General features: G+C 37.2%; 1 protein-coding gene across 18 annotated transcripts in view; it reads left to right on the forward strand.

Moving 5' to 3' along the window:
* The window catches only part of ptprsa (protein tyrosine phosphatase receptor type Sa), a 305,879-nt gene that overhangs the window by 255,290 nt on the left and 35,290 nt on the right, over positions 1 to 15,299 (forward strand). For 10 of the 18 annotated variants that reach the window (XM_047374444.1, XM_047374455.1, XM_047374443.1 and 7 more), the window contains 2 exons: positions 7,173 to 7,220; positions 13,176 to 13,273. In XM_047374444.1, the coding sequence (XP_047230400.1) occupies positions 7,173 to 7,220; positions 13,176 to 13,273 (146 nt within the window). The remainder of the gene's footprint in view (positions 1 to 7,172; positions 7,221 to 13,175; positions 13,274 to 15,299) is intronic. The other 8 variants (XM_047374451.1, XM_047374452.1, XM_047374457.1 and 5 more) reach the window with 1 other exon arrangement.

The following is a 15,299-nucleotide window of genomic DNA, read 5'->3' on the forward strand; positions in this document are numbered from 1 at the left end:
GTTTTGAGATGTAGATTCTTCTATTAAATTTCATTTGGCCTTTTAAACACCTTTTAAAAAACTTAGTCATATGCTACTTTAGTATTTCCCTAACCTGTTCCTGCAAACATACAAGAAAAAAGAAAATACTTTCGAGGTAAAGGAAAAAAATACATGCACCGTGTTTTTTTCTTTTGATTGTTTATTTGACTTCTTTCGCCTTTGTTTCTGAGCCTTGATGACTTTCAGCCATCTATGCTACTCTATCAGGAGAAGCCATCCTCCAAAATGTAGCATCCCTCTTCAGCTTCTGTCGGAGTTCAGGCATGCTGCCTTGATTTTTGTTTCTTTGGGCTAAACAGATTTATTTGCATCAGATTATTAAAGTGTGGATGAAAGGAGGTGCACAATCCTACACGGGTACAAAAACGGTCAAGTTCATAAGACCATCCTCATTTTGCCATGTTTGTGTTTTTTCTGGAGCCCTCTAAGTAGTTATTTTAAGATACAATGACCAACCTTACTGTAATTTTTTGCTTGACTATTTGCCATCTACTGCTGAGTTCTCCATCTCTCTCCCTTAAATAATAAAAACGTATGTAACTTATCTAATGCTTCATTTTTCCATAACATTTGTTAGAACATGCAGAGACTTTATATATAACACGTGTTCTCATTCAGCAGCCCTTCCATTGTTTCAGACTTGGCTGCTGTCTTTATCTCCACACCCAGGAAATTTAATTCAAGTGGACATTTTAGCCCAATTAAGAGGGCCGGTGAGCATTTGTGAACATTCCCATCAGCTAATAGCAACCATTGTTCAATTGGCATATTCCCAGTGTGGTTATCCAAGGCCACTCAAATGCAACAGACCATATGCTGCATTGGCTGTGTGTGCTCAGTGACCCCAAGTGCTGAGGAACATAAAATATGTTTTTGGTTATGTTTCCAATGTGCATAGTCTTCAAGAGAGTGTTCACTGTGTGTGGTTGTGTGTGTGTGCTCTAAAGCCTGTAGGTACTGTGTCAGCCTTTGGGCAGAGAATGTCTAGTTTTGTCACAATCTTTCTCTGTGCCTGGGGTTTAATTAGCAAACAGGGCCAATAGACAGAAGCAGCACAACTCAGTGGATATCTGCTGTCTATCTCTGACCATACGCTGCTATTTTCTCACTTCTTTTTCTATATCTTCCCTTTGCTTTTTTCCAATAAAGAAAGGTTGTTAGGAATAGCAATTCAAGACTGAAATTCAAATAATTCTTTAAATATTTAGCATTGAAATATACAGGGGTTGGACAATGAAACTGAAACACCTGTCATTTTAGTGTGGGAGGTTTCATGGCTAAATTGGACCAGCCTGGTAGCCAGTCTTCATTGATTGCACATTGCACCAGTAAGAGCAGAGTGTGAAGGTTCAATTAGCAGGGTAAGAGCACAGTTTTGCTCAAAATATTGAAATGCACACAACATTATGGGTGACATATCAGAGTTCAAAAGAGGACAAATTGTTGGTGCACGTCCTGCTGGCGCATCTGTGACCAAGACAGCAAGTCTTTGTGATGTATCAAGAGCCACAGTATCCAGGGTAATGTCAGCATACCACCAAGAAGGACGAACCACATCCAACAAGATTAATTGTGGTTGCAAGAGGAAGCTGTCTGAAAGGGATGTTCGGGTGCTAACCCGGATTGTATCCAAAAAACATAAAACCACGGCTGCCCAAATCACGGCAGAATTAAATGTGCACCTCAACTCTCCTGTTTCCACCAGAACTGTCCGTCGAGAGCTCCACAGGGTCAATATGCACGGCCGGGCTGCTATAGCCAAACCTTTGGTCAATCATGCCAATGCCAAACGTCGGTTTCAATGGTGCAAGGAGCGCAAATCTTGGGCTGTGGACAATGTGAAACATGTATTGTTCTCTGATGAGTCCACCTTTACTGTTTTCCCCACATCCAGGAGAGTTACGGTGTGGAGAAGCCCCAAAGAAGCGTACCACCCAGACTGTTGCATGCCAAGAGTGAAGCATGGGGGTGGATCAGTGATGGTTTGGGCTGCCATATCATGGCATTCCCTTGGCCCAATACTTGTGCTAGATGGGCGCGACCATGTGCATCCAATGGTTCAAACATTGTATCCTGAAGGCGGTGCCGTGTATCAGGATGACAATGCACCAATACACACAGCAAGACTGGTGAAAGATTGGTTTGATGAACATGAAAGTGAAATTGAACATCTCCCATGGCCTGCACAGACACCAGATCTAAATATTATTGAGCCACTTTGGGGTGTTTTGGAGGAGCGAGTCAAGAAGTGTTTTCCTCCACCAGTATCACGTAGTGACCTGGCCACTATCCTGCAAGAAGAATGGCTTAAAATCCCTCTGACCACTGTGCAGGACTTGTATATATCATTCCCAAGACGAATTGACGCTGTATTGGCCGCAAAAGGAGGCCCTACACCCTACTAATAAATTATTGTGGTCTAAAACCAGGTGTTTCAGTTTCATTGTCCAACCCCTGTAAATGATTAATTGTTGAAATGGGTAACATTTCTGATTGGAAAGACAGAAGATTCAAACATCACGTTAGTTGAATTATCCAACAAATACCTTTATATTCAACATGTATCCTATTCGAACCAAAAGTACAAATGTTGTGTAAAATATTACTATTTTTCTGCACAATCATTTCAAACATGACTTTAGTCATATTGGTTTCACATGAGAAACATTCATACCTGATAAGTGACGGCATGACTTGTTCAGATTATTAAATGTAGGCCTGTTAAAAAAGAAACCCATTAAGGTAGCAAAAACAAACCCCTGCTGTATTTAAGTCACCTCAGCTTTTCAGGAATCAACCGTCCAAGCTGGCACCAGTAATCCTTACCAGTAATCCTTAATGCTTGCATCTCAGAATCAGCAAATGGAGTGCTACTTGAGCCTTTCCCTACTTCACAGCTACTCACCAAATCAGTTTTGTGACTACTTCACTTGCCCCCTGAAAGGTGGGGTCAACTCAACCTCCGTGCTGCCTCACTTTTTACATAAATCAAAAATGCTAGAAGGTGTCTCTGGCCTAGCTTTTGAAAAGGGTTTGTTACTAATGTAAACATAGCATTTCAAATTTGGCCCCTCTTCCAATTTTCAAAGTACAGTACATCAATCTGTGGTCTACAAAATGCACTGAGTGGTGTTAGGAATGCCAGTTCAACAATTTACCAATTAAATCCCCATTTTATACCCAAGTATTGAAATTTTGTCTCAGATGCTTCCATTTTATACCTACGAAAGTAAAGCAGTTTGAAACCTTGTATTTAACAATTACTTATCCATTCATTTCTCTTGGTAATTTAGTCGTTTCATCAATTTTGGAGATAATAATAAAAAAAGGACAAAAAACAGCACCTAATAGGATTGTTTCTGTATATGGCTATGTTTCAGCAATGTTTGCACCGGATGCCTTTAAGAATAATCTAGCTATAGGAAGTGGAAGTTAGATTTAGTGTCACCCAAAGCAATGGCACCAACTTCCATAAGTCCAGGGAAACTAGAATTTGCTTACAGCAGAAAATCTTTCATTCACTTTATTACATAAATACAGTCCTGCTGCTTTTGGCTGCAGATGCCTTCTGTTGTTTGGCACACAACGTCTGCTCCGCAATAGCTTTTAAAAACACTCGTTTCGTTTTAACGTCAGCCTCCGGGAGCTGCCAGAGCCTTTTCACGACTTTTTTGCCGTTGGGCTCGTCTGAAAGACTGACACAGCTGGCAGAACTCTTGCTGGCAAACACATATTTAACTTTGACTAATTAAAACAAGTAAAGGCTCTGGATCAGCCAGGTGCTACAGAAAAATTAAGAATGCTTTTCCTCATATTTTTCATCAGTAAATATTTTCTTAATTGATGAAAGAGCTATAAAATAATAAGCATTGTATTATTAAACACCCCTACTTAAATATGTAAACACATCTTTATATGTCACTATAAAAATACTTGCCATTTATAATTTAAAAAAGTCCAAGCCGTTGCTACTCAGGTAAAAATAGGGAACCCTCTTGCCAGCTACACCACAGCTGAGCTGAATTTACCTTTTATCACCTGTTATTCTCGCTCTTTATTTTGCTTCCATCTCTGGTTTTCTTCAGCTTTACCCACCAATTCAGCATCTCGTTCACACGCTCATAATACTGGGTGAAAACAAGATTTACTTTCTCATCTCGATACATACAAATCAAAGATTTCCTTGCAAAAAAGGCGTTGCATACATTCAAAATGACGCCAGCACCAGCCAGTCGCTTGTAGGTGTCAGCAACCTACATGTTTCTGCCGATTACGGCAGTGATTTTAACAAGCATGCCCTCCTCCTCACGATGCTGTCAAATCACAGACATGCCATACACTCACACATAAACAGAATCATGCCTGCACCTCCTCCCTGCTGTGATAAATGACGTTCGGAGACGGGAGATCAGAGTACCACCCGTAAGGCTTAATTAGTCATTGTCACAAATCAATTAGGAAGAGAAGGATGTTCAGTGTCTACAACCCTTTGCTTTCGCTTGACGCCGCTAGCGTGATGTCTTCGCACTAAGATGTCTAAACAAGGTAAAGCCACCCAAAGCTTGGCACTGTTACCATTATGCCAGTTTATATTGGTGTGTGACAAGCAAAGAGCTGTGTTTTGCCCTATTATACAGAACAAGTCAATTTTTTGGTAACCAGAACTTGTCTCCCAGCACATAAATTTATTCAAAAGTCAAATTTGACACATGTTTTAAATGCATTTTTAGGTTAAGGTAAGCATTTCTTTTAACTGTTTGGATGGACATTATTCAGTCCTGACATAGCTTTGTCCTGACTTGACCTCGGAGAACCTCTCTTCTACAGGAGATAAGATTCCCTCAGAGCTCTGACTCCCATCATCTGTGGCTCATCAGCTGTCAACCATGAATGCAGATCCTCTTCCACACCTTTTACTTCCAGGGTCTCACTGAGAAGCAACAGACAAAGAAACCATTCAAAGTTAGTTTTTTTTTATCAGCAGACATAGGTTTGTTTTCCCCCATTTTCTATCACTTTCTCTATTTTCCTAAAGGATCCATCTGAAAGCTTTGACACAACAAATCAATTTTCTTATCCCTGATCTCTCTAACTGTAGATGTAGGGCTCTGCCTTTGAGTTACAGACGCTGGCATCTATGACCAACTAGCCTCCCTTTTGAGGGTGGTTGTAGTACTGATACAGTACCATGAAAAAGTATTCATACCCCTTGATTTTCTTGAACATTCTTGTCACTTTAAAACCACAAACCACAATGTGGTTTATTGGGCTTTTATCTAATAAACCAAAAAAAGTAGAACTTATTTCTTAAGTGGTAAGAAAACGATACATGGTTTTTTCAATACTTTTTAAATCTGAGCATTTCAGTGTGAATACTTATGAGCTACCACTTATTGTCCCTTTATGCGCGTGAAGAGGCTCGCCCATTTCTAATGTTGTCAAACGACACTGTCCAGAATGCTTTTCATGCGTTCATTAGGCTGGCACAGCAGTTAGGCGCTACTGTTTCCACTAGAGGTCAGTTCTGAGTTAGCATTCAAATTTAAATGTTGGTTTCAATTGCAAACATGATGATGGTAAAGGAAGTTTTAATCAGAAAAAGACAAAAAAGCAGTCCTTGTAATGAATGGAGGGACCTTTGCATCCATACATTTCATACATTTTTGCTGATCGTATGTGAGCTATACTGCAGCACAATGCCCCTACGATTACCGGTAGTATTACTCCATACGTTGTGTTTGGATACAAATCTGCAAGCTTCATTTTGAAGGATTAAAATATGCATTAAATACGCATAGAAGACAGACAGGTATACATCTGCATATTTAACATTGATCATAAATGACCCCTTGATTTGATATCCCTAAATGAAATCCAATGAAAACAATTGCCTTCAGAATCACCTAATTAGATAAGAGACTCAATCTCAGTGTAACGCAATCTCACTATATTATCTGTTCTTTGATTTCTCAAAGGTTTGTTAAAGAACATTAGTAAACAAACATCAATATGCAGACCAAGGAACATAGCAGACTAGTGTGTCATAAAGTTGTGTAGAATGTTTTAGGAGAGTTAAGCTGTAAAACAATTCAATTCAATTCAGTTTATTTATATAGCACAATTCACTACAAATATCATCTCAAGGCACCTCACAAAGTCAATTCAGTGGAATCATACAGATTTTAAGTGAGGAACATACATTCCAGTTGATCCCAATTATCAAACAGTATAAAACAATATCTGAAGATTTTAACATCTCACAGAGTACTGTTCATTTTGTCAAAACTACAAAGACCAAGTAAACAGACAGGCCCGACAAGTTGAGTTGAGATCAGAGAGGCAATCAAGAGACCCACATTGGCTCTGGAGGACATGCAGAGATCTGCAGCTTAGGATGGATAATCAGTCAGCAGGACATGTGGTCTGGTCTGATAAGAATTGTAATGTGTTGGCCTACATGCAAAATGTGTGTTAAAATATGTTTTGAAAAAAATTAACACTACACATAACCGTGAACATACCTGCCATCCTGAAGCATGGTGGCGGCAGCATCATGCTGGGGGCGATTATCTTCAGCAGAGATAGAGAAGCTGGTCAGAGATGATTGGAAGATGGATGGAGCTACATACAGGAAAAAAAAAACTGTTAGAGACTGCTTAAGTCTACTGGCTGAGGCAGAGGTTCACCTTTCAACTGAACAGTGAAGCTGAATAAAGAGCCAGCACTACAGTGGAGCAGTTTTGGTCCAAACATATTCAGGTGTTAGAATGGCCCAGTCAAAGTCCAGACCTAAATCCAATTAAAAATGTGTTGCAAGGCTTGAAAAAATGATGTTCACAGATGCTGTCTCTTCTGACTAAACTTGAGGTTTAGTCAGCTCTATAAAGGTATACCTTGTTTTTTTTTATCTCCCTAAAGGTCTGCTTGTTACCCATAATGTAGGCCACCCTGAAGACTTGCGTTTGTTGAGGGTAAAGAGTAAACTCTAAAAACAAAAAACTGTTACATTGTTACATTGTACCTTACTTTATTTCCTTATAGTGCTTTACATGTTTTCTATTTTCATTTTGTCTTTTCTGTTGCAATTTAGGTCATTGAACCCACTATCTCCTGTTTATTGTTCTTTACAGATTCTGGTCTAAGCAGTCCTCAGAGTGAAGCAGATTTTGACTATGAAAGTTAGTCTTCATGCTTTTAGAATATCTTTGCCACCCTTTTTTTAATATATTTATTTCTTTTTTTCTTTGTTGTTTTTCTAGCTTTGCTTGTCGCAGTTTATAAATACATAAATCACATTTTCTTCCCACGATGCAACAATTTTGAAGCAAAAATTATGTTGTTTTCTATTACTATACTAAGCTTTTTATTTTCTTTAATTGGATGCCAGTCACATCATCCACAAGGGCTGTTGGCTGTGCATTAATCCACCATGCATAAATAACCTGTGCAGTCACTGCTGCTGATGTATAGATGCTTTAAAGATGTTTCTTGCAACAAGAGCACAATCCTCTTTGTCTTTCACAACTCCTTGTTGTTCTCCCTCCTCCTCTGTCTTCACTGCTCCATTTCCATTCCCAACCAAAACGGGGTCTTTTCTGCACAATGAGATAACGAGCAGAATTAATTAAATTAGTGCCGAACAATGGCTCGACATTCGATCACCCCCCGCCCCCCCTTTACTGAAGAAGAATCATCCAAGAGAAAGAGTTTCCTCTTATTTTCCCCCCTTTTTATTTTCGTTGCTTACCCGCAGACTTCTTCCTTGTTATATGGAAATATGCAACATCATAAATAGGCTGTTGGCTTGGCTTATCAAAAGGAATAATTTTATTTCTCAGGCACATTGACTGCAAATCTGTATATTAAATATGTAATTGGGAGTTAGTTTGTTTTCTTTCTGTGTTCCTGATAGGGCCAGGATAGAGGAGTTTGTGAAGTGAAGGATATCAGTGTAATATTTAGGGTGGGAAAATAATATTTTGTGCTTGAATGATTTTGCTGTGCTTTAGTACTTAGTATTTTAGTAAAAAAGCAAGTTTAAAGCTTAATTTTTCATTTTCTTAAATAAATGTCCTGAAGTGCCTACAACATGCTTTTCCCACAAATGCAGACATTGAAAGAAAACATCTTAATATTGAAGAAATTGGGCTGCAATTTAATATAATTGACATTTTATGTCAATTATATTGACAAATATTCTCAATATAATTGGCATTATATTAAGATTATTCATTATATGACATTATTAGGATTAATCCATCTTTAATCCTATTAGGATTAAAGACATGATAAAAGATGAAACAAAATGTCACAAAATAAGCTTATTTTGTTGTTACATTTTGCAAGTCCAAAGTCGCCCAGAAATGACGTCTAAGGGGAAGTCTCCAGTCATTCATTGTGTGAGCGTCAATTATAAACTGTTCAGGTAGAAACCAATTTGCATTAAAAACAGCGTTAATATGGTTAAACGGTGCATTACTGGTGGTGGCAGCAATACTATGGCAGCAGCAATTAGTCTGCACTAATTTCCTGAAGCAAAGAGGATCAGAGCTGGAAAACTGCTAAGGGACAGATGGGCTGGTCCCACCAAGTACAGCCAGTTGTGTTTAGAATACTTTTCGGCAAACTACTTTGAATAAAAAACCCAAAATAAGATAAATGACATGCACATACAATATATTTAAATAAATGTTTCTCTAAAAAATCTAATATAAAGTTTAAAAAATGACATACCAGGTAGTGTCTTCTGATCTTGAATCATCTGTTGTGTCTACTACTGCTGCTCCATGCTTCTCAGCTTTGCCTCCAGTTGTTTCACTCAGTGCCATTTATATACCGTATACATTATATACACTGTATCTACACCGCTCCAGTCTGCTGCGAAGCCCAGAGGAGCTCCAAGAAGAATATGCAGATTGCACAATAAAAGCCAGTGATAAATGAGGAAGCAAGTCCAAAACAACTCATTCTGTGGAAGTTAAACCAGTTAAAACTGCTTGACTTTTCGTTTCTTGCATCCATGTGTTTTTTACCACAATGGGTGAGTACACTGAATGCAACAAAGCTATACTTGTTGCTTAGTTTGATGCATTTAATGTTTAAATGTTCAGTTTAGAATACCTTAGTTAAGGTATAGCCCAGTAACAGATCTAATTCATCTAATGTAAACAATTGCTAATATATACAGGTGTATATATAAATATATGCGTCTATTTCCTAATATAGCGAGATCTAGTCCATCTTGAATTATTTTGAAAATCCAAATGTTGTGTTCGTTCTGTTTCCTTGACTCCAGCCGTGCTCCACCTTCCGGCAAAAGTAGACCCTGGTCGAATTAGGTGGCACTTGTGCTCTGTCATCTGATGAAAGCTGACTGTCTTCTTCTGACTCTGTTTTGTCTTTCTCTGATTGTGACTGAAATATTTCCAAAGAAACATCCAATTCTTCGCTACTGTTTGTGTTGCTGGCCATTGTAGCAGCAGTCAGTTTATGTGCCGGGGTTACGCTTTTACGTCATAAAAGAGCGTTAAGGATTAGTCTGGAAGTCCCTAATTAGTCAAATGTATGACCATATGTCATATTTATGACCAACAACTGTTTTTCTGGTTACTTTTTGAAATATTTCATTAATGTTTCCTTTCAATAAATCTAATTTGGATTTATCATAAAAATCTTATGTCACAGGCACTTATATAAGGGGTTAGTAAATAAGATAAGTTAGGTCACTTTTGGGCATTTTTCAAGGTGCTGGTATGACAGTTTACTTAGGAAAATTATGATAACAAAGTAGACATGCACCAATCATGGTTTTCCTGGCTAGTACTGATTTCTTTTCTTTTATGATTTCATTTTTATTCTGATGTAGTTATTTAAAAGACTATAACAGATAAAAAAAATAAAATAAATGTGCTGCAACTTTTTTGACAGAGAAAATCAAGGAAAGACTAGCCTGCTTTATTTATCAGAGCAAATGTCCCCAACCTTTATCAGATTGTTACTAAACTCAAAAAGACCATCAAAACACATGCTGTTGGTGGATGTGCTTAGAGACCAAAAACTCCAAAGATTTAACCTGACAATTAATAATCAGGACTGAGCAAGAGAAAATTATTACATTGTTTGTTTGTTTTGTGCATATTTTTAAATATTTTGGCGAAAGGTTTTAATATAACCTCTTTACAGTGTGTATAGATCTTTAAAACCATTCTTCCCAAGTTTGAGACAAAACACATCCAAGGAACAGTGCATCATGGTTTGATGTACTGTGTAGCAAACACTTAAGTTTATTCTATGTCTCTAAGCTTAGCAGTAACTTATCTGCAGACTGTATTTTGAGCAGTAAGCAGAGTAAAACTGAATTTAAATTTTTCCTGGAACTTATGTAAACAGAAACACACATGCACAACTTCAACACCAACCCACTTTGATCTTCATCTTCTCTCTCTGAGAAACACGGGTTCTTCATTTGCATTTAAATTTATTATTTCTCTTGTAGTTTTCCTCCTGTCACTAAATTTGAAGCTATCTAAAATGCAGGAAATTTAATTAGCAGTTATTTGCAGTCGTTATTGATGCATATCTAAATTTGCTTCGGCATTAAATGCATTCTCAGCCCTTTGCCACTATGTATACAATTTGTGTCTGCAAAGAAAATTGTGTTAAACCTTGCAAAGTTTTTTTGTTTCCTTGGCACATCTTTTAGAGGTCAAAATATGCAATGGAACAGAAATTCTTATGAGTTTAAGAAATACTCAACAAAACAATTGCTCATTTAGCCGATCTTCTCGGCATGTGTGCTTTGGTTCATGTGTAGAATGCTCTTAATGTATGCGACTACATTTATTTGAGTGTCATCTCCATTTGTCTCACATATGCATGATAATCCTCGTGTAATTTATTGCCTCATTGTTCTCTCAATGTAAATGAAAGTACTGTTGCTAATGACAACTGTCAGTGAAGAGAGTCGATACCCCTCTAATGTACAACAAAAGCAACCAAAACAATAGCGACCCCTGTGACTTTGGGGAACTGTTTGAAAGGAGAAAATTAAGGGTGCTTAATATGATTATGCCAATTTACGTGACCAATTAACCCTTGCTAATTTTTCTGTACAGGTATTTCAAGATGCTTTTGACCTCAATGCTCAGCAGAATAAGATGCCTCTCATTAGAAATACAAAATTGCTAAGTGTTGCCAGGTCACACACGAGGACACAGCTACAATCTGTGGTTGTTCAGGATTTCATTACATGACCTCAACTTTATGCTCATAAACGGATTAGTAACTGGACTGAATGGCAGCACTGATAATAGGAGCAACACTGTAAAAAAGATTAAATAAAAATAACAAAAATCACAATTTCCTAGTGAAAAGATTGTTCCTGGGAGAAATCATGTCAGGATTTATAGGAAGTCCAGATGGTAAATGTAACTGAGAATGTTTGTTATACTGAAAGGTTGGGGTATTTATCTTGGCGTTTGTGTTCATTGGTTAGGGAGAACTAGCAGATGGAAGGAGGGGTATTTTTCTTTCTTTTTTTTTACTTCAGACTGAAATGGAGCAGTTCACTGTATCACTCAGCTTCACTCCCACCCCTACACTCCCTGATCCCATTTTCACCTCCTCCACCATAAACCCTCCCCAGGTCAGGGCTCAAGTACAATGTTAGTAGCTTTCCATTCAAGCAATAGTAAAAGTAACCATACAGAAGATACAACCAACCACAAAGCATGTCAGTGATATTTTAACTTAAGGACAGTGGACATATTGGGTCGAATGAGAATTAGAAAATGTACTTATTAGCATCTTTATAGACGTCAAGAATTGTGGTGTTACATTTTAGATTGGTGAAATTTCTGTTTGCATTGAGAAACCACATAAGATATGCATTTTTTTTTCTTCTTTTTCCAATATACTAGACAATGAAGCAAATACAGAGGTTTAGGGAGAAATGCAAGTAGTGAATTCCATAAAAAGATAATAGGGATAGATCTAATTTATTTAAATGTATTTCTTTAAAGGATATTTTTTTAAATTTACTTTAAATTAATTCTGTAGGTTTGTTTATGTACGATTCAAAAGGAACATTGTTAGCATAAAACACTCAAAAATGGATAAATTAAAACAATCTGCACTAGAATTTGTGAATGCTTAGAATAAGATAATTTAAGGATTTATGATCTGGAAATAAATGCATTGCAGGCTTATTTTGATTAAAAAAATATTTTGCTCATTTTGTTGATATAAATATAAATGTAAAAATATACATGTTTATGTTTATTCCTTTGGCAGATGCTTTTATCCAAAGCGAGATACAAATGAGGACATAATGCAATTAATATCAATATAACAATAAGCTAATTGAAGGAAGGTCATTAGTCAGCCTCTGTCAGAGAAATGTAGTGCAGGCATAGAGGGAAGTGCACTAATTATCTTAGTTTTTTATCTTAGCGTAAATATGTTGGTGGGTTCTGAAGAAAAAAACATAAAATGTTGGTCTCTCCTTTGTGAGTTTATTGTTTAGATTATACCGCTTTTTTAAAGCAGCTATAATTGAATATTTTACTTTCTTATTATCTTTATTGTGTAGTACAAAGGATTTCTTAATTTTCTTTCTTAATTTGTTGAGAAAATAAAATCCAATTTAAGATGTTTTGATTTTGATCTTTCTACAAATATTTTACACTTTTCAGCTTTAAAACATATTCTCTAGTTAAATTGATAATGCCTTTGATTGTTGAGATCAGCAACTCGTTTATCCATCTGCATCTTGAATAATAAAGAAATTGCTTTGGGTTTGATTTATGGGTATGTGTTGCTAGATCCTTTCAATCAGAAAAACATCGTTCAGCCCAGATTAAAAAAACAACTATCTTTGAGCTCTGGCCTTGTAACTGTAGCATCACAAATTATTTATTTTTTTCAGTATATTTATTTATTGGTGTGTTTGTTGTGTTCTTCTCAAGCTTCATCACTAAAACCAAGCTGTCATTGTTGCACAAGCAATAAATTCTCACCTGTTAAAACGTGTGACTTCAAACTTTTCAACCCTCCTCCCCTTTGCTACACTAATTAACCTTTTTTTCTTTTCTTTTCCCACATGGAATTCCTGTGTCTGTTTTCTTGGCAAACAGGGATGATGAATCATCCTCCGATTCCTATCTCGGAGCTGGCTGAGCACACCGAACTTCTCAAAGCTAATGACAACCTCAAACTCTCCCAGGAATACGAGGTGAGTGAGCCCAAGGTTCAAAGGTCCTCAGGTATTGATTTCTGCCTGAATGTGTTTTCACTGCAACAGAACAAAAGAGTTAATTTGTCACATTGTAGAAGCCAAGATTTTTTTGTCTGTGTCTTATTTTCTGCTTGATGACTGTGTTGCAGCAGGTGGCACTTGAGCAATTTCTAAAGCAATCAGTAGTGGATATTTTTTCTCACGTCTAAAGCAGGATAATTATCAAGATTAATCATGTAAAATCTGCTTTAGTTTGTTGTTGAAATTCCTGAACTGCCAACCCCAATTTAGTCCAATTGTTTGTTGAATAGAATCATTAGTTTTACTGGAATACATTATGGAAATGAAAAAATAAATATTTCTTCACACACAAAAGAAAGGTTGACATTATTTACACACGCCAATGAACTTAGACTAAAAATTTTCTTTCCTCTACAATAGATATATAGTCTATTTTCGTACCCAGAGCTCTGTACAGGCAACCAGGCTTGGTGTGTGTTTAAGAGCCTGCGTGCAGAGTGTATAACTGAGCTGTCTGAGCTCCGAGTCGGCTGCGGTTATAAATGACACCAGAGTTGATTAGAAATCAGGAGCGCTGAATCAGCTCTCGTTTGCATACAAGCAATATTCTCTACTCACCATCCCTAAATCACAGAGCCTGTCGCCTCGTTGGCCGCCAGCTTAAAGTATAAAGCCGGTACAGAGACATAGATTGTCGTCATCATGCCTGCTGGTGGATGTTGGTGGATAATGTCTTCTCATAGCAGTCCAGCATTTCTTGGGTATCTATTATTCAAGAGTTTGGCATTTGGACTGTATACCAAATGGAATGAGTTTCCTCCTTTTCGCTGGGGAAGAAAAAATGGGAGAAATAGGGCCAGAGTTGATCCTACAAGTTCTAATTACTCTGCTTTGAGAAAGAGCCTCGAGACACCAGCTCATCTCTGTCCTTTTTCCCCTCTCTCACTGTCCGCCTGCCCATCCTCAAACAACTACCCCCCCAGGAAAAATAAATGACCAAATTAAATAGAGAAGTGTAATTTTAATTTTGTTATTTTCTTGATGAATGGCCGTTCTTTCCGGCGACCCAGCTTGCCAAGTGCAGCTCTGTGGGGGCTTTGACTGATTGTTTTTTAGCCAGGCAGTATGTAAGAGAGGAGGGAGAAAAAGAAGGGGAGAGTGGAGTGCAAAGAGAGAGAGATAAGGTGGAAAGGTTTGGTTAATGATGAAGATTCACTGAGAGGAGGCAGAGCAAGGTATCACAGCAGGGGAATGGAGATAAGGAGGAGATAATCTGATGCAGCAGTGGCAATGAAAAGACAACAACTCTTTCACCTAAAGATGCTGAAGATACTCTCAGTAGCTACAGTATGCAACACAAGGCCCCTCTTCTTGGCAGGGCTGCTGTTCATTTATAGGCAATTCATCACAAATGATGAAGAAGACATGGAAATTATAGTTTTACAGAGGGAATTGGAAGACTGAATTATTTTCAACCATTTATGGAACATTTCTGGGCATTTACATTATTTGTTTCCTTTCTATGACTGTTTAATAGAAACATTTAACAAAACATGGATATGTTAACATTTTTACACTAACCGATATGTAACGATGTGTAACGATATATTCTTATATAACAATATGTAAAGATTGAAACATTTCAGAAACATAAAAAAATAGTATAGAAGTAGTACAAACAGAAGGAAGATCTAAATCTCTTGGGGGGATAAAGAGGAAGATGAAAGTCATAAAATGTACCATTTTAATAATGACAGGTGTGTAACAATACATTCACCTCATATAACAAGATTAAATGCGATATTACATTCCTTAGAACAAAACCTTTTCAGCAATGTTATATGGAGCATCCTTTTTTGTTTGTTTTCTCAAAAAAACTAAAAGGTTCAGAAAATCAGAAACAGCATTTTAAAGAACCCTTAATAGATTAATTAAATACAAGTTTGAAAGTTCATATACTGGTGCATGTCAGTACATTAGGATATCATTGAAAAGTTTATTT

This window comes from Girardinichthys multiradiatus, chromosome 9, assembly GCF_021462225.1.
Source record: "Girardinichthys multiradiatus isolate DD_20200921_A chromosome 9, DD_fGirMul_XY1, whole genome shotgun sequence".
NCBI classification, from domain to species: Eukaryota; Metazoa; Chordata; class Actinopteri; order Cyprinodontiformes; family Goodeidae; genus Girardinichthys; species Girardinichthys multiradiatus.